Source organism: Xyrauchen texanus, chromosome 48, assembly GCF_025860055.1.
Source record: "Xyrauchen texanus isolate HMW12.3.18 chromosome 48, RBS_HiC_50CHRs, whole genome shotgun sequence".
NCBI classification, from domain to species: Eukaryota; Metazoa; Chordata; class Actinopteri; order Cypriniformes; family Catostomidae; genus Xyrauchen; species Xyrauchen texanus.
The window spans coordinates 7,021,984-7,044,512 of record NC_068323.1 but is presented as its reverse complement, the minus strand read 5'-3'; the positions used below and the strand labels follow the sequence as shown (position 1 = coordinate 7,044,512).

The following is a 22,529-nucleotide window of genomic DNA, read 5'->3' as shown; positions in this document are numbered from 1 at the left end:
ATTTATTAAAGTCATCAACCTGGAGATTCAACTTGTCTACTGTTTCGACGGTCTGTGCTAACGGTAAGTCTTAAAACAGTATTAGATGTTCGTTTCTAGTAAAAACTTTTGAAGTGAGATGGGAAATCGTTTTGCTTGTTAGCAGAATTGCTCTGGCATTCTGTAAGGTTACATTTTTAAATGAACATTTGTATGTATGTGATTTACAACATGCACATTCTTTGATCAAGACATTCCCCCCCAAATTACCTTTTTACCTTGAAGGGAGTGAGCTTAGCATTTTGATTGGTTTTGTGCGCTTAGCCACCCAATCAAAATCAAGACTTACCATCATCCTCTCCTGCCTGAAAACGTAAGACAACATACCTGTACGACCCATGTTTTGGCCCGTCAAGAGAAGACTGAACACTCGTAGAAACCCGTTAATTATTGTAATTGTAACTTTGTTTGGTGCACATTTAGAAATGCATGTACTATTTGGACTGTAATGTAACTTTACACCACTTAGAAAGCCACCTGGCTTCTTTAACTGGCCATGTGACTATTTAAGAAGCTCTCATTGGCTTTTTCGATGAGCTCCAGGGCCGGCTTTCTCCCTACCTCGCACATACAGGTTGGCAGGGGAAGAGTATCGGACGCCTTCCACGTTAGACGCCACACACTCGTACTTCCCCTGGTCCGTTTCTTCTGTGTTTTCGATCTGAAGGGCACCTGAGAGAGCAAAAAAATAAATACCCCAAAGAATGGGATGACAGAGAAGAGTGAGAGAGAAGCAGAAGACAACAAACATATTAGAGAAAATCATATTATCTGAAAGTAACAAGACTGTCAAAAGCTCTTTATTTAGCTTGTTTGATGCTGCACAGTATCCTCAGAAATCGCTCAAAGGCCTTTATCAAGGCCAACTTCGACTTTTAATGCTAATGCACTGTTTAGTCTGAGCAGTTCTAGACTCGAGGCAAGAGGAATTAGACGGTGAAACATCTGAACTAAATATGTCCATGTGCATCGCATCAAACCAGAACGGAGAAGCAGAACTAGTAGCAACGTTTTCTGCAAGAGTGGCGGATAAGTGTTCCAGGGTGTGGAGTCGAGGTAACATGTCTAAAGTGTGCAAAAACTACTCCATCCCAACAGGAGTAAAGTTGGTGAAGGTCATGGCTGAGCTGTGAGCCAAATGTCCATTAGGTCATGTCCAAGTGTGGTGCGCGGGGGCGAAGCTTACGACTACGCTTAAATCCCACGGCATGAATTATTGCAGCAGGCCCCTCAGGAGCTGAGAGTAACACTCGTGTCAGTATCTGCTGGAGGAATCGAGCCTGGCTACCGGCTACACAGTGTAAACACTTGATATCATGCCCCAGGCTTGGGCTTTAAACCAAGGCCGCTGCCATGTGGGCCAAAATACCTGAAGGGGATCAATCCAAATGAAAGTTTTATGTTTAGCAATCCTTGCAAAACAAAAACAGAAGATTGGTCTACGTGAAGACTTGGAAGATCAATAGATGTCTAAACACTTCTACCCTCAACTACAATACAGGACAATTCCCCTGCAATAAACTGAAGTTAACTGGCTTACTTCAGGATGTACTTAAGGTCTTGATCAAATGGTGGTAGATCACAAACCACCGCTTTTGGAATTTGAACAAGGGGGTCAGATTTTGGCAGGTTAGCATGTCCCCATTAGCCCCTTCTGGTAGATGCCGGAACTGCACCATAAAGTTGGTGGGCCCTTAAGATTAAAACAAAATTAAGAAAAAGTAGTGTGTGTATATATATATATATATATATACTAGTATATGTTTTAATTAACAATTGCCAACATTAAGTGCCGTAAAATGTTTTTTGTAAAGTGTTCATTAAAATAAGTTATACGTTTAAGTTTTAAGCATAAAAGATTTATCAGAAAACAAGACGTGATACCATGTCATTTTGCTTGTCAATTAACTTCATCTCCCTTTAAGAATACTTTCATATTATTTCTGGGAAAAGCTAAAATACAGATTAAGAAAATGCTTTTTATTGCAGTAGGGTACAACGGGGCTAAATGCTCCTTTGAATTTATTTTCGCTGTCCTTTTTTTATTATTTTTTGAGGGCGGCTGTGGCTCAGGTGGTAGAGCGGGTCGGACACTAATCGCAGGGTTGGTGGTTCGATTCCCGGCCCACATGACTCCACATGCCGAAGTGTCCCCAAGTTGCTCCCAATGGCAGGCTAGCACCTTACTTAGCAGCTCTGACGTCATTGGTGGATGAATGGGTGAATGAGACGCAGTGTAAAGTGCTTTGAATACCTTTAAGGCTTAAAAAGGCGCTATATAAGTGCAGACCATTTACCATTATTTTTTAAATGCATTTTATTCAAAACATCCATCTGTTGTTATTTATTTTCAAGTATTTCTTGAATCTTGAGATGCTTTGTGACCAGTAAAAAGCAAATTTTTCTTAAGATGTGCCTTTAGCCCCATTGTGCCTAACTATTGGTATATTAGAACTCCTTAGCTTGTAGCATCTACTTTTGTGTAACCAGTTCTTTAACCGCGAAACCACGACACCCCAAAATCGTATTTTTCTGCTTTGGAGTATTCCAACATTAATCAAACATCGTTCTAAATGCTTGCATCAACACAGTCCTATCCTGATTCTTGGAGAGACATTCGTTCTCACCAAACCTGGATGTCAACCCTAAGCAATGGGACATCAGCAGCAGCACGGTGGTGGGACTCATGCTGCGGCTTATTCTGCATCCTGCGGAATATTCTGTGTGCCAATGAGCTACTGGGTCGATGCCTCGCACCTGCTTGTGGCGGATCACCAGCATGATGGGATCACAGTGTTTAGAAGTGTGGTACGAAGACACAAAAATGGAAGGAGATTCTGAAAGTGTGCGGGTCTGTTAACGGATCGTTTGATGTGCACATTGGCGAAGTGGGTGGCCGGTTGATGGTAGGTGGCCTTGGAGACTGTTCTAAAGTCTCCTGAGGTGCACGACCGTCGGGGACCGCTGTTGTGCAAAGTGTGCAATGCACCGTGGATTGAATATCTGGTGGAAACCTCCAGCACGAGTTCGTCTTCCTTCTCAGTCAATTCCAGTGCCTCTGTCTGCTGAAAACAGCCACGAATTTTAATGTTATTGAAGCAGGCGCTGATAAATAAACCATGGCACAGTGGCGTGCCAAGCACTCAGGGAGCCCTGAATTCTCTCACTCTTCCCTGCTTGTCTTTGCTCATGTCTCATTGGCATGGACAAAAACGAAGCTGATCATGGCTTCTGCGTTCTCTCATCCGGTCTTCATTTAAGTAGGCTCCTAATTTTGTGTCTTGCAAGCCTTTTGTTAAGCCACTTTGTTGTTGTTGGATTGTACGAGTAGGATTTGCTTCTCATATCATCATTGTTACAGTGCTGTCTCGCTGCACGGCCTACCAACCAGTCCAACTGAAAAGTGGGATTTTTAACAAGCCGAGAATGTTTCACATGCTAGAATCCAAACAATATTTATTTCATCCCCCCGCTGTTTCCACCCCCTTTCTGCTCGGCCTAAAAATGTTGTTTTCAATTATTATCTTTCATGTGTAATTACATTTTGAATTTCCATTATGCACCCTGCCTGTGGCTTTTTTGAGGCTAGCAGCGTAGCTTTCCGCACAGCAAGTGACAAAACAGGGTGTTATCTTGCTTCAACCAATAGTGTCGAGCTCAAAGAGTCATAATGCAAGTGGCAGTTTTCATGTGTTAGATAATACGCCATTTGTTGAATACCCATAGCAGACACGCACCCTCCGGCTGGGAACTATTATCCCAAGCAGAACAATAACGAAGATATTAAAGTTTTCCAAATGTTTTCTGCAATGTGTGAGCGCACAATGATTTAACCAAGGGCGAAACACAAAGACGCCATTGCTAATGATGACCAGGTCATGACCTAATATGTCGTTTTTGGTGCATATTTACATATATTGGATTTTAACATGGTAAAATGCATTAAATAGAGTCAATAAAAAACAAAAAAGATTTACTCTCTTTAAAAAAGTGTATATAAAACATTTATTATACATTAAATGTTATTGCACATTTTTACTTTTCAATTGATTAAGAAATACTTGCACACAAAAGAAAGATTCCTTAATCAGTATTTTTATCTTATTTTCCAGTAAAACTATCTAAACAGTCTTAAAACAAGATACATAAACATTTTCTGTGAATCTGATACACACACTGGTGGCCAAAAGTTTGGATTAAAGTTCAGATTTTGCTCTTATGGAAAGAAATTGGTACTTTTATTCACCAAAGTGGCAATCAACTGATCACAATGTATAGTCAGGACATTAATAATGTGAAAAAATGACTATTACCATTAAAAAAAACTACTTCAAAGAGTTCTCATAAAAAAATCCTCCATGTGCAGCGATGACGATTTTGCAGATCCTTGTTATTCTAGCGGTCAGTTTGTCCAGATACTCAGGTGACCTTTCACCCCACACTTCCTGTAGCACTTGACCTTTCACCCCACACTTGCTGTAGCACTTGATCTTTCACCCCACACTTCCTGTAGCACTTGATCTTTCACCCCACACTTCCTGTAGCACTTGACCTTTCACCCCACACTTCCTGTAGCACTTGACCTTTCACCCCACACTTCCTGTAGCACTTGACCTTTCACCCCACACTTCCTGTAGCACTTGACCTTTCACCCCACACTTCCTGTAGCACTTGATCTTTCACCCCACACTTCCTGTAGCACTTGTCATAGATGTGACTGTCTTGTCGGGCACTTCTCACACACCTTACAGTCTAGCTGATCTCACAAAAGCTCAATGGGGTTCAGATCCGTAACACTCTTTTCCAATTATCTGTTGTCCAATGTCTGTGTTTCTTTGCCCACTCAAACCTTTTCTTATGGTTTTTCTGTTTAAAAAGTGTCTTTTTCTTTGCAGTCCTCCTGAGTCTTCTCTTCGCTGTTGTACATGAAACTGGTGTTTAGCGGGTAGAATTCAATGAAGCTGTCAGCGGAGGACATGTGAGGCGTCTATTTCTCAAACTAGAGACTCTGATGTACTTATCCTCTTGTTTAGTTGCACATCTGGTCTTCCACATCTCTTTCTGTCCTTGTTAGAGACAGTTGTGCTTTGTCTTTGAAGACTGTAGTTACACATTTGCATTGTTTAGCCTTGATTCCTCAAAACAACGATTGACTGATGAGTTTCTAGAGAAAGTTGTTTCTTTTGGGCCATTTTTGGCCTAATATTGACCTTAAGACATGCCAGTCTATTGCATACTGTGGCAACTCAAAAACAATCACCAAGACAATGTTCAGCTTCATTTAAGGAACCAAATAACTTTCAACTGTGTTTGATATAATGGCAAGTGATTTTCTAGCACCAAATGATCAATTTAGCATGATTACTCAAGGATAAGCTGTTGGGAGTGATAGCTGCTGTCTAGATTTGATCATAAATGACTTTTTTCATGTAGTGATGGTGCAGTTTCTTACATCAGTAATGTCCTGACTATACTTTGTGATCAGTTGAATGCCACTTTGGTGAATTAAAGTACCAATTTCCTTCCGAAACTGCCAATAGGGTAAGAAAAATTGAAACTGAATTAGGTATTTTTCTTAAACCATTGACAAATAGTTGATTTTCAACTTCCACCTTACAAAACGACTTAAAGTTTGTTAAAGCTCACACCTAACTTTAAATCTTATGTAAATTACTTGCTTGCATTTTTAAGGATGTTTAAACAATTTTACTGGAAAACAAGACAATGTTTTTTTCAGTGTTAATAAGGAAATATTCTCCAATAATTACAGTACAAACACATGGTCCTTTACACTGGACATTGAGTGTTTTTGCCACAAACAGCCACAATTTGTGTTTTGTTGTGACTGACGGACAAGCGGTAACCGTTGACCTGCGACCGGTTCGGGCTTAGCGATGGCCTCAGGAGACGAGGTCTTGTCATCCCCTGTCAACCCTTAAATCCCGGATCAGGGTGAAACAGGCCGGGCTGTCTGTTTAGCGGAGGTCGTGTCAGGAGGCAGATCTGCTGAGGCGTGGAGCATGGCAGCCATGTGTGGTGCTAGAGAGGAGCAGCGAGGCGCGACTGATGCTACGATGCTACACGGTGAGACTGTGAGCTGCCTCGCTACTGTCCAGATAGGCAGCTGCCTTCTAATGCAGCATCCTTAATGTCAAGCAACCTAATAAGTGACTCATTTGGAAAACTCTTCATATAGTTTAGATTTTTCCTTTAGTTTTTATTCATTTCTTCTTCTCAATTGAACTGTATAATTTAGTTTAATTTTTACTCTTTGATTGCTAGTTTAGTTGAGCTATTTCTGTGTTTTCTAGTTAGTTTTGGAGTCAGTGTATTTTAGTTTCTACCTTCAGATTTTCCAATTACGTATTTATTTTGTTTGCAGTTAATGTTTTCATTTATTTTTGCTTCGTGATTGTCAATAAAGATATTTACGCTGCCGCGATTTTCACGTTAGCCTGTTGCTAAGATAACGGTGCGATACTGTAAAAAGTTTACATGGCATAAAATACATTTTTATAATAGAGATAAAAAAATATTTTAAAAGATAATTTTTCTTGTTTTAAGCATTTATCTTACTTGGTTAGATTTCTCTCAAAACAAGACTTAAAATCTTAAGAAATTTCCTTTCAAGTAAATAAATCACATTTTAAGAATGTTTAGATATATATATATATATATTTTTTATTACAATTTTTTTTTGCAATGTAAAAATACGTAACAAAAGTATCGGGTAAAACAGTCCATTTGTAATTAAACAAATATTATTTTAGCGATACTTGTCAGTATTGAATGAAATTTAGGTTTATTTCTATCATTTTTTCTCGCCTCATCTGGAATATTGGATTGTTTTTGTTTTAACTTCTATGAACAAAAATATTTTTTAATACATTTATTTTTTCTTTATAGTTTTTGATAACAATAATAACGCCAACATAGCACATAAATATCATTCTGTGTGAGAGAATTGACTCGAAATTGATTTTTATAGAGTTTGATTTGAACCTGTTACAAAGAAAACAACAAAATACTCTAAAATGTTTAAAAATACATAAATCACACAAATATTCAGTAAAATAGTCAGTTTGTACTTACGCATTTAAATCAATACTTTTCAATATTTAAATACATGTATTTTAATTATATACATTTTTCTTGTCTCATCTGGCATATTATACTGTTTATATTTTGATTTCAATTGACGGAGATGTTTTTATTAATTTATTTATGTTTTCAATAACAAAAACAGTAAATCTGTAGTGTTATGCTCAAGAGACTCAACTTTAGTCTTTTTTTTAGTTTACGTTTTCCGCATAGAGACTCGATTTATTTCAACGGTTTAACGTTGACATGTTGCTACGATAAGACGACAGTCTAAAAAGTATAACAAAATAAATTAATAAAAAAATAGGTAATACATCCATTAGTAAATAAACTGAATTATCTTTTCAGTGTAATAAAGTACATAAAAAAATGTATCGACGGTATTGTTACTTTTCAGTATTGAATGAAATCCAAGTTTAATTTTCTCACCTCATCTGGCATAACGGATTGTTGTTGTTTTGTTTTGTTTCTATTAATGTTGTCATTTAGTTTTTCTTTTTAGTTGTCGATAACAATAATTACGATGCTGCGTGCCACATAAATAGAGAGACTCGACTTGCTATTGATTACAACAGATTTTGACGTTAAAATGATGCTAAGATATGGTACTCGTAAAAGCGTAAAAATACACAAACACAAATATTAAGAATAATAGTTAATTTGTAATTACGCAGACCCCCAAGGAGGTTGGGGGGTAACAGTCCTTTTCTGCATATCACTGCCCCCCTTTCTGCATAACGCGGTGGCTCATTTCAGCTTAGTCCAAGTTCTACTGATAGCTGGTCCGCCCCTCAAAGTGCGTCAGCCCACTGGGAAAATGCCCGGTATGCCTGATTACCAATCCAGCCCTGATTGCGCCTACAATGCATTAAATGCTGTCTATGTAGGCATCTCACTAGGTTTTGGACAGAGCACGTGTGCATGTGACCGCGCTTGGCATGCTGATTAATCTCAATAACAGCTCATGGCCAAAAGCAACCTTGCTGTCTTCAACACACACACACACACACACACACACACACACACACACACACACACACACACACACACACACACACGTTTTCCAGCACCTACAGTCCCATTTGTATAATTCAATTTGAGGGTGATGGCCGGGCATGACTGATTTGTTTGCGAGATGGACTAAATTGTTGTTCTGATCACTAAAAGTGGCTTTAGGAATATGTCAAGCAATGACAAAACCCTGTCCTCAAAGTTTGTTTGCTTCTGTAGGAATAGCGCAAACGCGTGCAGACATGCCAAGGTCATTAAATGCGAGACCATCATCATGGGGCCAGACTTAATGCAATTGTTGTCAAGTTCCATCTGTTGGCTTGTCGAGCTCTCATAAAGATGAGAAAAATGCGTGCCCACATCCAACGGGTTCGCTTCGGGCCATTCGGTTTAACTGGTCAGCTGTGCCAATGAACATGCCAATGAGTTGGCATGGCTTACAGATTTTTAATTTTAAAGACATTTTTAATTTTGGGTGATCCCTTTAAGATTATGCTTGGGAAGGTGATGCAATTTCATTTCACTTAGGTTAATAAATGACAGTAGGTTTGTTCCTCGCTCACCAGAGCAGTTTTTTGGGGTGGGTTTGAAGGGAGGTCTCCAGCATAACTGCCCGTGCACGTTTACCCCAGACGGGACCTGAATTATCAGTGGCTGCCCTGGGCAAAAGCTGTGCTTTGGATTACTAATCCTATTATGTAGACTTTATAAATCATGTTTAGTTTAGCGAGCAGCAAATGATTAATGTGCTGCATTTCTGCATTATAAATATCAGAGTTGGATGCACTCTACAAAAGAGATAGAAGAAAAGCAAATCTATCCATCCTGCTAAATGGTCAAGTTTTATGCTGTACTCTTACGTGTGTACGACTGTGCCTTAATCATACATCAAAATATTGTGATGTCATAGCATAACATTTCCTACAGTATTAATTCATGAAACAACATGATCACATGGGAAGTCGTCGACATGTTTCTACCTGACGTTCCAGTAACCGGACATTGGACGATTCTGCCGAGATACAGACAAGCACCAGTTCCAATCAGACAACTTTGCATCAATTCAAATGTGTTTACCCTCTCCTGTGGTGCAACGGATAGCTCATTTCCTCACCGGCCTCAGAGACACAGGGGGCGGCTGTGGCTCAGTTGGTAGAGCGGGTCGGCCACTAATCGCAGGGTTGGCGGTTCGATTCCCGGCCCACACAACTCCACATGCCGAAGTGTCCTTGGGCAAGACACTGAACCCCAAGTTGCTCCCAATGGCAGGCTAGCACCTTGCATGGCTTTGAATACCGCTAAGGTTAAAAAGGTGCTATATAAGTGCAGACCATTTACCATTTACACAGGTTGTTGTCCAGCAATGAAACCAGACAGTTATCCGTGTTCACATAAACAATGTCTAGCGTGATTCGGAGGTTGCGTTTTCTTTTTACTCCGCTGAAGGTTAAGTTTAGTGTAGATGTTTGGGGGTGGAGTGTGAATTAAATATGCATTCCTGTTGACTATATTACCTCATTTACAACCAATAAAACATGCTTTTGGCGCCACTCTGTGGACACTTCACTTGGAAACTGGAGCTCACACATGCCCATACGTTCAACAACTCTTCTAGCTTCGGCCACTGGGGGCAGTGGTTTGAATTTCGATGTGCACAAACTGATTTCAGCTAAGACTTACTGTCCCAGTAAAATCAGTCTGAATGAAAAGGCAGTGTGACAGCGCGGAGGGCGGGGTCGGGTCGTGATTTTACACACCCGGTCCCTTATCAGGCTATTAAAGCCTCCGAGAGGGATAAAGGCCGACTGCAGATGGTGGTGCGACAGAGAGAATGTTTATGGGCATCTGTCTGTCATGTGTGTGTTTGTGTCTTTTGTTTAAGTTTTTCATTAAAATAATATATTATTAAATAATATATTGTCAAGCCGGTTCTCCGACACTGTAGCTTGGTCCCAGGCCACTCCTCCACCCTCTAACGGATGACAGCCGCGCCTCTCCAGGCGGATCAGAGGTAGACATCCAGCCCCTGGCAGACAGAATGCCCCACCGCTTTCTCGGGGAACAGAAGGTTGTACCGCTCCAGGCGGTTGGCATTGAGCCCCTCCCCTCTCTCGGTTGGCGGTCTCAGACCCCGCCGCATTCCAGCATCTGGTAGGGGTCTCCTCCGCCCCTGGCAGTGGCCCTGACCGCTCCAGGCGGTCGGTTAGGAGCCCCTTCTCCCCTCGCGGTTGGCGGCCGTCCTCTGGTTCCGGGCGGCCACGGCTGCTCCGTTGGTGTGGATGGTAGCGGTGAGAACTCCACTACGGTGTATCCCTCCTCCTTCCCGGGTCTTCAGCACCAGTGTAAAGTGATTTAGACGGGCAAGGAGGAGGCGAGAACTGGCTTGACAATATAAATAATATTTTAATGAAAAATTTAAAAGACACAAACACACACATGACGGACAGATGCCCATAAACATTCTCTCTCTGTTGCACCACCGTCCGCAGTCGGCCTTTATCCCTCTCAGAGGCTTGATTAGCCTGATAAGGGACCGGGTGTGTAAAATCACGACCCGGCCCCACCTTCCGCCCCGTCACAGGCAGGTATTCTAATTAAGCTCAAACTCCAAAATGGTATTTCTTAGTGTGCTTCTGCTAAGCGCCAGAGAGAATGAAACTGATCATGGTGGTCCTGCGTATTTGCTGCAGTTTTAATCACGATCCACTTATTATATAGTGATACAATGCAGTATTCGATCGTGATGTATCTGGCAATGTACGTTATATCATATCACGAGGTGGTTGGCGATACTCAGCCCAACTCGACAAATTTAGTTAAATTGCCCGAAACAATTGTCATTATCTACATTTGAGAAGTATGCTTTGCTACCAAAAAGTTAGGGTCAAATCAAAGATGTTTACCTACCTTCTCACTCTGGAAAAAAAAACCACTTTGTTAGGTTAAAATAGCTTCAAACCACACATTTTTCCAATTCTTAGATCTAATTAAATAAACAGATTATTTTGGACCAATCCCTTCAGTTTTGATAACATCTCCACGCTGCTTTTCCAATTCATTTCGGTGCTGAAAGAGACATTTTAGCCGGTTTAAGGAAGGGTCACGTTGGTTGACAAGTTCTCAAGGACACAATGGTGGTGGCTGTGGGGATCAAACCAGCAACCTTCTGATTACCAGTTAGCTCTAGCCCACTACGCCACCACCACTACGGACGTTAACGCCCACTACGCCACCACCACTATTGGACGTTAACAGCCCACTACGCCACCACCACTATTGGACGTTAACAGCCCACTACGCCACCACCACTATTGGACGTTAACAGCCCACTACGCCACCACCACTATTGGATGTTAACAGCCCACTACGCCACCACCACTATTGGATGTTAACAGCCCACTACGCCACCACCACTCCGGACATTAACAGCCCACTACGCCACCACCACTATTGGACGTTAACAGCCCACTACGCCACCACCACTATTGGACGTTAACATTCGTGATATGGTCGATGGGCTGGGCAGGTGGAGATGAGATCAGAGCTGACAGATAAAAGTGCCAACATGGTTGGCCTTGCATCCTAATTAATATAATAAGTGTGTCCTGCCCCCTCAAACCCTGCAAATGTCATAGACGTAGGCAAACATCAACTGAACACCTGTCTTCTCCCAGACACTGACATTTTAATTCACAACATTGAGGAATTAACAAACATACACATTCAGCAACAGCGCTCACATACATGGAACAGGAATAGACACGGACGCACACAGAAGACACAACACAGGACAAAGACACAACACAGGACAAAGAATGAGTGTTAACTGGAAAAAGAAGAAGACACCTGGTCTCCGTTGGAAAGAAGACGTATAGCAGTCATCTAGATTCATTAGTTTGGTGGTTTAATTAGGTTAGTTGTGTTATGGCAGTGCTTTCATATTAGTGTCTTACCTCGGATAGGAGTACCCTCTGGAAAAAGACACAAATGAGACAAACATCAGTTTAGTTCAAGATTAATATTAATCCAGGATATTTAATGCTGTAGAAGGGGGATGCTTCCTAATGTACTGGTTATTATTTTGTTTCAGCTCTTTATCAATCAAAGGTTTATTGAACGTTAAAGACCTCCCAGTGCTGGTTTTGAAAAGTGGACTTAGAGCTTTGTATGTCTGGCTGTATCTCTTTAACTCTCCTTTTCTATGTGCATGCATATAAATAAAGTTTCCTATAGTTTCCTGGGTCTATTTCTGCTCATTAGTTTCCCTCGTCATGAACACAGTTTGTGAACTACCAATGGCAATGGTTGAACCACTAAAAGTTGGTACACTGTTGACGCAAATGACTTGAAACACGATTACGTGCAAGTCTTGCATTAAAAAGTAGCTGATATTCCTCAGCAACATAGCTGTATAACAGGTCATCACGCATCTTCGTTGTGGATGTTGAAAAGTACCCCTACCCCTAAGTTTGTGGATTTGTTTCCCCTTTCGTGCACCTTGGCGATGAAAGATCTCTTCAAAGACCAAACATAAGGCTTTGACTTCATAAACGTACACTTGTACTTGTTCTCTGATGGCTTGAGTAACTAGAAGAGATGACGAGATTTACAATAAGCAAGCAAAGTTTGAAATCAAGCGAGAATACAGCGACTTGGATTTCCAAAATTCACAACAGTCGACAGACGCCTCAGTTAAGAGTACGTTGAAGCCGAAGCGGAAAGGTTCTCAACTTCTGTTCGCATTATGGATAATCGCTTTGCAAAACATCGTTCCTTCCAACGCAATATCCACTTTGAAATGTTCTGCTTCTAAGAAGCGGCGTACTGGACAAAAGCAAACCACACTAGGGAGATTGGAACTGATCACGCGCGGCGATTCTACATGTTTGCATGTTCAATCTTGAACCAATTTCGAAATTGTGATGCATGGCAATTAATTCATGTATCACAATTCAATCGCAATTATGTTTATCGTATCGTGAGGTATTTTGCATAATCCAGCCCTTAACCAATCTCAAACTCGACAAATTTAGACCATGCAAATTTGACACAAAATTGGAACTTAAATTTCCCCAAAACATAATACGTGTATCGTGAACATCGCTGGATAACACGCAATTGCATATGTTCATTGTAGATGTTCAAAAGTACATTGATATTATTAAAGCGAGCCAATGTAAACCAACAAATAGCAAATTAAGTGTATTGTTAATCTTCTTTAAACAATTCTAATACGTAAAAGTGTAGGATTTAAGTTTGCAAATTAGTTGCAAACAAAATCATTAATGAGGCTTCGACTTTTTTTATACTTGCTCTTGTTCTCTGACAACTTGAGACTTAAAGACATGACAACGTTTCCGGTTAACACATTTTGAGCAAAATTAAGCGCAAATACATTGAATTCGATTTCCAAAATTTGTGATGTTCGATGGACGGCTGCGTCAGAGTACGTTGAAGCGACATTTCCGCAAGTGAACACAGTTTGAAATCGAGCGAGAATACAGCCAATTGGAGTTACGAAATTCACAATTGTCGATGGACGCCTACGTCAAAGTACGTTGAAGCAAAAGTAGAAGTGTTCTCAACTTTTGGTCGAATCGCAGATTGTCACTTTTGAAAATCTTTCGCTTTTCCTCTACGTCCTTGCAATACCACATCCCCTTTTAAAACAATGAATCTGTGACGTTCTCTGATGCAGTGTGAGCTCTAGTGAGTAGTTGCCTTTAGTTCTACTGCTAGCAGAGCTGGACTGGTAATCTGGCATACCGGGCATTTTCCTGGTGTGCCAATGCACTTTGGGGTCGATGGGGGGCGGACTGGCATTCGGGAGAACGGAGTGGGCTGGTGGGTCGGCAGAGAAATGAGCCGAATGGGCCGTGGAAAGCTAAATTGTGCCGCCACGTTATGCAGAACGGACCACAATATGTAGAAAAGGACAGCGAACAACCCCATGCTCAAGAACTGGGCCAGTTGCTATGTAAAATGTCCAGGCTGATTTCTCTTCCCAGTCCAGCCCTGACTGCTAGTCAATGTTTGCAATCATTATCAGCAAATCACATGACTTAATTTGCGCTTGTTCTATGAGGCGGTCTGTTTGCCCATTGTATTGCCAGTAAATATTAAAGAAAATAAATGTAACATCCCAAATCAACCCGACTAAGCCCTATGTGTGCATCTGATCTCCATGTTATGCGATTCTATGAATTAAGGAACGAAACTTTGCCAAAACTCCGGCAGAGAAAACGGGGCTTAGTGTGCAGCACTGTCAGTCTGAAGTCAGCAGGTGTAGGTGATATCCTAATCTAACTCCGCCATCTGACTTGTTTCCAACAATGAAGGCACTCTGCTTCCTGTAGCTGTAATGCAACAGAAGTCTGCCGGTGTGGCTTGCTCAGAAATTGGGTCACCGTGTGCCAATTTTCAAGAGGCCAACTGTACAAAGGTCTAAGTAAAAGGTTAATGTGGCAATCAGAAAAGAGTCTCCGTGAAATAGGATGGAAAATTATAAACTGCCATCCAAACATAAAATCTGTTAGCTGTTTTGGGAGTTTTTCTTTTATCGAAGAACGCAAACTTCAGTTCTGGCTGTTAGTTCGTCTGCTGATGAATTTCTGTAAGTGATAATAAGCCGAATACCCTCGCTGACCCAGTCACTATAGGAATACAGTGAGCTCCTTTGTCCACCAGCAATGGGAAGGTCATTGTTGTAATGTGAAGGATATTTTGCCTGCTTCTCGATTGGTCGGCCCTGATATTAAAGGGACAGTTCAAAGCAGATCTACACTATTTTACTGACAATTCTGATGTAAACGGGGAGCACAATATGCCAGGAAATAATGTTGTTCCTTTCAAACTAAAATACAATATAGACCTAATATAATCTTAATAGACTAAAAACAGTATATAAAGTCGAAGGCTTCGGTGGTTTCATCTAGTATTTATAGTTATGTCCGCAGGCTCCACTAACAGCAGTATACAATACAAATGCACAAATCTGAGAGATGTCCATTAATTATTCAACTTACGACCGAACGCATATGTGCTTTGAAGCTCATAGCCGGGTCTTTGACAAGCAGGCAAAATATTCATAATTTAAACGTTGTTTATGTATATTTTAGAAGTTTTGTAATCAGAAGGGCAAAGGGATTGGGAATTGAGGAAATGAGTTTATATTTAGTTAGTATTAGGGACGTTGAGGCAGCAGAATTAGGTTGTTTTAGATGTTCCCGCTAGAGTTAAGGTTATGGTTAAGGTTAGGAGAGAACTGGTTAGGGTTAGGGGAGGTTAGAGTCAGGTTAGAGGTTTTCACATTGTGAAGGGTTAAACAAAGCATTTATTTACTAAGACTGGCAGAACTTAGGAGTTTTAGTATTGAAAACAGTACCAAAAAGAGTCTTCTTAATTTCTATATATCCTTAAATAGTTTACGGGGGAGGAATGGAGTGGTAGAAGACAATCCTCCGTCTAAGGGGTGGCCAGGCTTCAGTCCATGGTGTCCACGGCCACCCCATTGGCAACCCCACTCGCAATTGCCATTCTTGAGCACAAGACTTAACATGTACTGCCCGAAATGTTCTGTGCCACCACAGACTGATTGCTAGTCCCTGCCCAGCCACCCCTGTGAAAAACCCCTGGCTCCGCCCCTGAGTCTTCATCCATTTGTAAGACTGAAACCGAGTTTGGGCTCGCCGCAATGCATTTCGGCCAGAAGCGACCTTCAAAACACCTCAGCAGGGACACGGACGCCAATTCTCCTCAAAGACAAAGGAATCGTCATATCTGTCAATCTTATATAGATATGATAGCAGTATACGATTGCTACATGACGTGGCTCTGTTTTCAGTATAGAATGAAATTGAAAAGAGGTATTAAGACGAACTAAATGTCCATTTCTATATGTCTGCAAATGTGCTGCTAAAACCTTTTTCTTAAACAGTATTTTTGTCATGTTTTCCAGTTCAAATTTCTCAACATCCTGAAAACAAGACAAATTTACTTGAGATGCAAAATGATGCAAGACAAAATCTTGTTTTTATTACCCCATTAGGAATCTCCCCAATTTGGAATGCCCAATTCCCAATGCGCTCTGACCGTGCGTTCAGACCAGAGGCGGCGAGAGGTTCAAAATTCGCTCTGGCTGCCCTGCCAACAACGCTGATGGAAGATTCATGGACGCTCTGACGTAGCTGAAATAGGTGGCAACGTTCGTTCAGAATGCTTGGTTTTGTGAACTATATTTAAAGGGGCCACAAAACATCCAGACACGTCGACCGGTATCTTTATGCCGACCTATCACAAGTAGCGTATATCCTCGGGAAATATTTTAAATGTGAAAGTAAGAAATCGATCGATGGCAGAAAGTAATTAAAATTATGCTTGTTTGTTACCAAAATAAACTCCATATTTGTCCCTGTAAGCAAACAGGGCAGATCGTATAATACGGGAAAACCCGCCACGGCAATAATTCGTTTCTCCTCCATTTTGTCTTTGGAAATATTGTTTGGTGGGAACCAAAGTTTACACTGTTGTGTTCTCTAGACTTCACTAGAGCGGAGCACTTCTATATACTCCAATAGGTTGCCGCCAAACCGCGTCAAAGCTCATTACCATAATGCTGCCCGCACTTGAACTTTCCTCTGACGGCCAAAACTCGCTGGCCACGGAAACGCCACTTCTCGCCACCGAGAGACGCTGGCTTCTATAGAAAATTAATGACTTCCGGTCTATTTGACTCTATTCACTCCTCTGGACTGAACGTACCATACATAAGTCCTTGTGGTGGCGTAGTGACTCGACTCAATCCGGGTGGTGGAGGATGAATCTCAGTTGCCTACACGTCTGAGACTGTCATGTGACCTGTTGAGAGACATAGTGTGTGTGGAGGCTTCACACTATTCTCCGCGGCATCCACGCACAACTCACCACACGCCCCACTGAGAGCGAGAACCGCATTATAGCGACCACGAGGAGGTTACCCCATGTGACTCTACCCTCCCTAGCAACCGGGCCAATTTGGTTGCTTAAGAAACCTGACTGGAGTCACTCAGTACGCCCTGGATTCAAACTCGTGACTCCAGATGTGGTAGCCAGCGTCAATCACTCGCTAAGCTAAGGAAATAGTTCTTGTTTTAAGCATAAACCTCACTAGATTTTGTTAGATTTCTTTGAAAAAAAGACTAAATATCTTATCCAATGTAAAGTAAATATATCTTGTTTATATATATATATGAATATTTAGATATTTTTACTGGACATTAAGTCAAAAATATGGATAATTATTTATTTATTTTTTGCAATGCAGTAGTGATGCTCACCTTATTGAACCTTCAAGCTCAAACCAAACATCGCCTGAGGTCTTTACAGACTGGCTCAAATCTTTGCAGTGGTCAAACCATCTTGGAATGGACTACATTTCCAATGGTCCGTATTCTTTCTTTATTCCGGGGAAACCTTTTTGTTTTTTTATATATCCTAAAATAATGTCTATTAGCCATATAATTAAGTATCTCTGTGCTAAAAACCACCAAAAATCCTATAGTAAAACAAATCTATTTTCCAAGTCTGCTGAAGGCATCGAACTTTGTACAATCAAAAATGGCAACTACGTCAAGAACAGCAAACCTCAATGTTTCCTGTGCCGTGACAATTGGTCACAAGTCACGCAAAAACCAACAAGGTTTGAAGTTATTGACGTAGTTGCCATTTTTTATGTTGGCGCTATATACAGTACATGACAATTTGAGAGTGAATAACAATTTGTGTTTATTACCAAAAATGATCATATTTCTTCTTAAGGTTTTGAGTATGAACCTTGAGCCATGTTCACTAATTTTATAACACATCGGGGTGCTTTTTTAAGCTTTAAAATGAGTCACTATGAACTGCCATTGCTTTGAAATCAGCAATCGGGACATTTTTTTTAAAATATCCCTTTTTGTATCCCTTTTTGTTTAACTATTACTTTAAGACTAGAGCAAGATTTCAAATCCATATTATCCATGTTATCCATATCCACAAACAATACCAAATTCAGCTTACATTTGCAGTATTTTTGTCTTGTTTTCCAATAAAAACATCGATATGTTCCTAAAACAAGATAGATTTACTTGAGAAACAAAATGACATTGGAAAATAAGTCTTGTTTTCAGAGAATTCTTGGAAAAAAAACATTTGTCAATGGGGAAGGAAACTCTTGATTCAAAGTGAAAACAAGCTTATTTTTCTTACCCCATTGGCAAATAGTTTCTTCTAGTTTTAAGCATAAACCACACCAAATTTGGTTGGATTTCCCTGAAAAACAAGACTGAAAATCCAAAGCCATTCTGCTTAAAGTAATAAACATTTTTTCTTGTTTTAAGGATTTTTCAATATTTTTCAATATGAAACAGTAAGAAAATGATTTTTGCAGTTTAGTTACAGTTGCAGACATTAACGTGTCAAAGTCTACTTTTTGATAAATGTCCTGATGTTGGTTGAATTACTACAAGAAGAAATACCTTGGGAGAATCCCACTGCAGGAGAGATAAATGGACGGGTTCCTGCTGTGGTTTGCACTTCCTGTGCAGACTGTCTAAAGCTTCTGATTGGCTTTTGGCGAGCTTTGGCCGTGGGAGGAATACGCCCCTGAGGTGCCCGTCTAATTGATGGATCTGACGTTTTGAAATAGTGTTCAATTGTTCAACTCTTACTGTGTAAGAGAAGTGCTTAACTGTGCTTGGCATTAATACTCATGTTGAGAAGCGCAACGCATGCAATGCAAACTCACGATTTTTGCCTGGTGGACGATAAAACCAATAGAAATAAATTCAAAGGGGGGACCCAAACCATATCTAGGAACCAGAAAATCATAGAGACTTAAGGCTAGAGGATACTTTGTTTTTCTGCATACCGTTCAGTCTCACGCATGGTCGAGCACTAAAGTCTTTCTAGGTATCCTCATATGACCGCGAGTCCGTACGGGCACATTCGACACAGGCGCACTATGACTGCTTTGTGCTAATCTTTTAGTACAGTCAATGGTAGGCACATGCACCAATGGTGGACTGTGAAGATAACCAAATGTGTGTCATGCGCACTGTATCCGAGACGTAGCTGCACAAGGGGAAAAAAAACTATGCTGACTTTGACTTTTAAGGGTGGGCATATTGAACAACTGCACAGTAATGCTATGGCAAACAGCCAAAACGCCCTAGTATTGTGGTGGCAAGTTTAGCATTGGCAACCGTGCCAACCGTGCCAAAGGGTTCCAGCAGTTTGCAAAGATCTTGGCTGGACCTGTCCAGAAGATAAATATGTTATTGTGATTCTTTACAGGTTCAGTCATGAGTTGAGCGAGCTCTCGTGGCACACGTATCAAGGGTGTGCCCAACAGTCAGCAACAGAACTTCTGAAATTCGAATCTTCTATTCTTCTGTTTTGTATCACCACCTGAATAACCGCGGCAGTCAAGAGTGAGAACAGATTCTCGCGAGAGATAAAGAACTGCTTAAGAATGTGAAGTACTTGGGGAAAGTTTCACTAGTAAATCTAGAGGAGCACATCTCAATGCCAACATATTGCAATAATCCTTTTTTAAATCAGGGTTTTTGTCCAGTAAAACTATCCTTCAAACAAGATACATTTGAGAAGCTAATAATATTCAAATAATAAACAATGAGTAAATGTATCTTGTTTTAAGGAGGTTTAGACACTTTTACTGGAAAATGTGAAAAATATGAACATAGAATGGCCTGAAAAATGGTTTCACTTTTCTGTAGTGTCATCGTCAAAAGCTGGGTCCAGTCTTGAGGAAAAACAGGGAAACGTTTCATGTTAGTGGGCTAGGAGAAGAAAAAGAAATATGGAGGATAGAGACAGGAGCTAAAGGAGAGGGTAGGACATGCATTTTAAAGAGAAGTTAAAATGCCATCTGCTTCGGGGACTGTAGGAAGCTGTGCACTCACTGAGAAACTTACCAAAGGCTTCTGAAAAATAATAAATAGAAAAAGAAGCAGAAAAGGAAGAATAAAACAGCACATTGTAAGGTTGGATTCACACCAGTGTTGCACAGCCTGAAATGGTCAGAGTTTAGTTGGGAAGGCCCCGTTGTCAGCTGACCATTCCGAAGTTAAACATAATGAAAACGTGTTATGCACTTTTAAGGTGAGATTAGATGCTTGGCAAAATCTCACAAAAACTGTTAAGAACGAGTCACGTTTCACCTTAAAAAAATATGCCGTAATGAAAAATAAAACCTTAATTGTCATAAAAATAGGCTTCATTTAATTTGTGCATTATTTGAGGTTTTGATTTGAGGTTAAATGCGATCTGGACATGTTCTTGGAAGATTTTGTGAGATTCACCCTTATATTTACTCCGATTAAAGCTATTAAACATGCCATGTAGGTACTGTATTTACTAAAGGAAGGCATTTGCTTAATGCATTATACTGTGCATAACGTGAAACTTGCTCTAGGTATAACAGCTATTTCCTTCAGAAATTCACATTTAAATCTTTTTAGATTTAAAAAATGTTTGCATGTTTAATTAATGACCATTTACGTTATGCTCAAAACCATTGATATATTTTAAAACATGCTACTAAAAAGCAATTAATAAACTAACTAGATTAATTGAATTAAGACAATGATTACAGCATTTGTACAAGCCCTTGCATTGAGCATTCTGAATTTGGCTTGCCTAATTAGTAATACTCCAATAATGTTAATTATTGAGGGTCAGTTAATGCATGTTAATGTGGAAATTCAGCCGGCGACCTGTTTCAGTTTAAACAGAGAGACATTACAAACAATAGAGCATGCAAAACAACATTTATGACCCATAAACCCACTCACTCAGAGACAACAGACAATGGGGGGACAGGTAGGGCAAACTAAGCTTTTAGCGAGACCGCTAATTCCGAGGTAATATCTTCTTCTCTTAACTGCAAGCTGATATATACATTTGCAGAAATATACTTTGAATTGTGTGATATACAGTTTCCACAAAGCTGCCACACTCTTTGCATTACATAACAAAATATCAAACCAAGTAGCATTCATCACACTTGAAGCAAATAAAAACAAAAACACAAAAAGTTGTTTATTAGGTTTCAAATGACAAAACAATAGAAATATTGATTTGGACACTTTCTCGTTGTCCAACTTAGGGAACAACATCCATAGTTAATGTACTGAGCTACATCCGTGGTGCAAAAATGGCTCCAAAAAAGTTAAGTTGGTTCTGAGAAAAGCTCTGGTTAGCATCATTTGTTCTGCAGTCGCCATTTGCTTTGATATTTTGTTATCTAATTCATTGATATTCAGACATTAAGTGTGACTTAAATGTCAAAATACTTTTGGGTCCCCTGTATTTGTGTATCCTTTAGCAGAGCAAGTTTATTTGCAAAATAAGCTAAATAAGTGTTAGCCTAACGGCTAATGACATCTACTTCGCTAATGGATGCTAAATGTGTTGAGTATATAGCCCAGCACACAACACAATTTCCCCACTGAAGTTAAATGCATTTGGGTTCATGTACCACATCTAACGGTGCTAAAGATTGCTATGATAGCCCCTCAGCAAGTCTGGGTCATCCATTAACAAGGCACAAAACAAAGCACTCAAGTCTAACGTAAGTGAGAAGAGATGTAGCCGCTCACCACCAAAACACTTCGCTGGAAAGTTTCATTTTTATTTATAAAAGGGGAACAAGTAAGAACAAGGGTTGCTAGTCTAGTCTCTGCTGTCCATACTGTTTTACATCACCAGCTCTGAATCAAATGCAACCCAACAGATTTTTCTTATCTCTGGTGCTGACAATTCATTGACCCACAATGCTAGCCCTCGAGCGCTGGACTTAATGAGATATATAATTAGACTCTGTTTTACTGGGTCTTTCAATAAAGTTTCATTAGCCCAACCAGACATTAATCATACGCTTGCCACAAAATCTGGAGGAAGCTCTTCTGACACAGTTCATTAGAAGTCATTATCTTTGCATTTCAGCTCCCTTAGCACCTTTAGCATGTAGCGCTAACACTGTGCATGGGTGTTTTTGAAGAGTAGGGTACCTACAACCAGTTGATGGACTGATACTGATTCCTTCAAAAAAAAGCAGTGGAATGAACAGAAGTATATCAATATATTGGTTTGTCTTACCTGATCTTAACTGTTTGATACGCCCGTTACTCGTGCTGGGGTCGATGGGGAGGAAGTCTTTGAACCAGGTGATTTCTGGGTCAGGGTTACCGCTGGCAGCGCAGAGCATGGTCGCTGTGCGTGTACGCTCAACCACTTTCAGCTGAGGGCCCATGTCAATGTTAGGGAAGCCCGCAGGAAGTAGATCCTCTGTAGGGGAGAACATAAAGAAGTTGAAGCTACACTTGGACCTTTAGAGA

At 40.5% G+C, this 22,529-nt stretch overlaps 1 protein-coding gene across 1 annotated transcript in view; it reads right to left on the bottom strand.

Moving 5' to 3' along the window:
• LOC127639434 (receptor-type tyrosine-protein phosphatase S-like) overlaps nucleotides 1-22,529 on the bottom strand; it is a 191,540-nt gene that overhangs the window by 85,430 nt on the left and 83,581 nt on the right. Inside the window, exons 6-8 of the mRNA XM_052121448.1 lie at nucleotides 22,291-22,479; nucleotides 12,105-12,122; nucleotides 601-711 (exon numbers count right to left, since the gene is read on the bottom strand). Of these exons, the coding sequence (XP_051977408.1) occupies nucleotides 601-711; nucleotides 12,105-12,122; nucleotides 22,291-22,479 (318 nt within the window). The remainder of the gene's footprint in view (nucleotides 1-600; nucleotides 712-12,104; nucleotides 12,123-22,290; nucleotides 22,480-22,529) is intronic.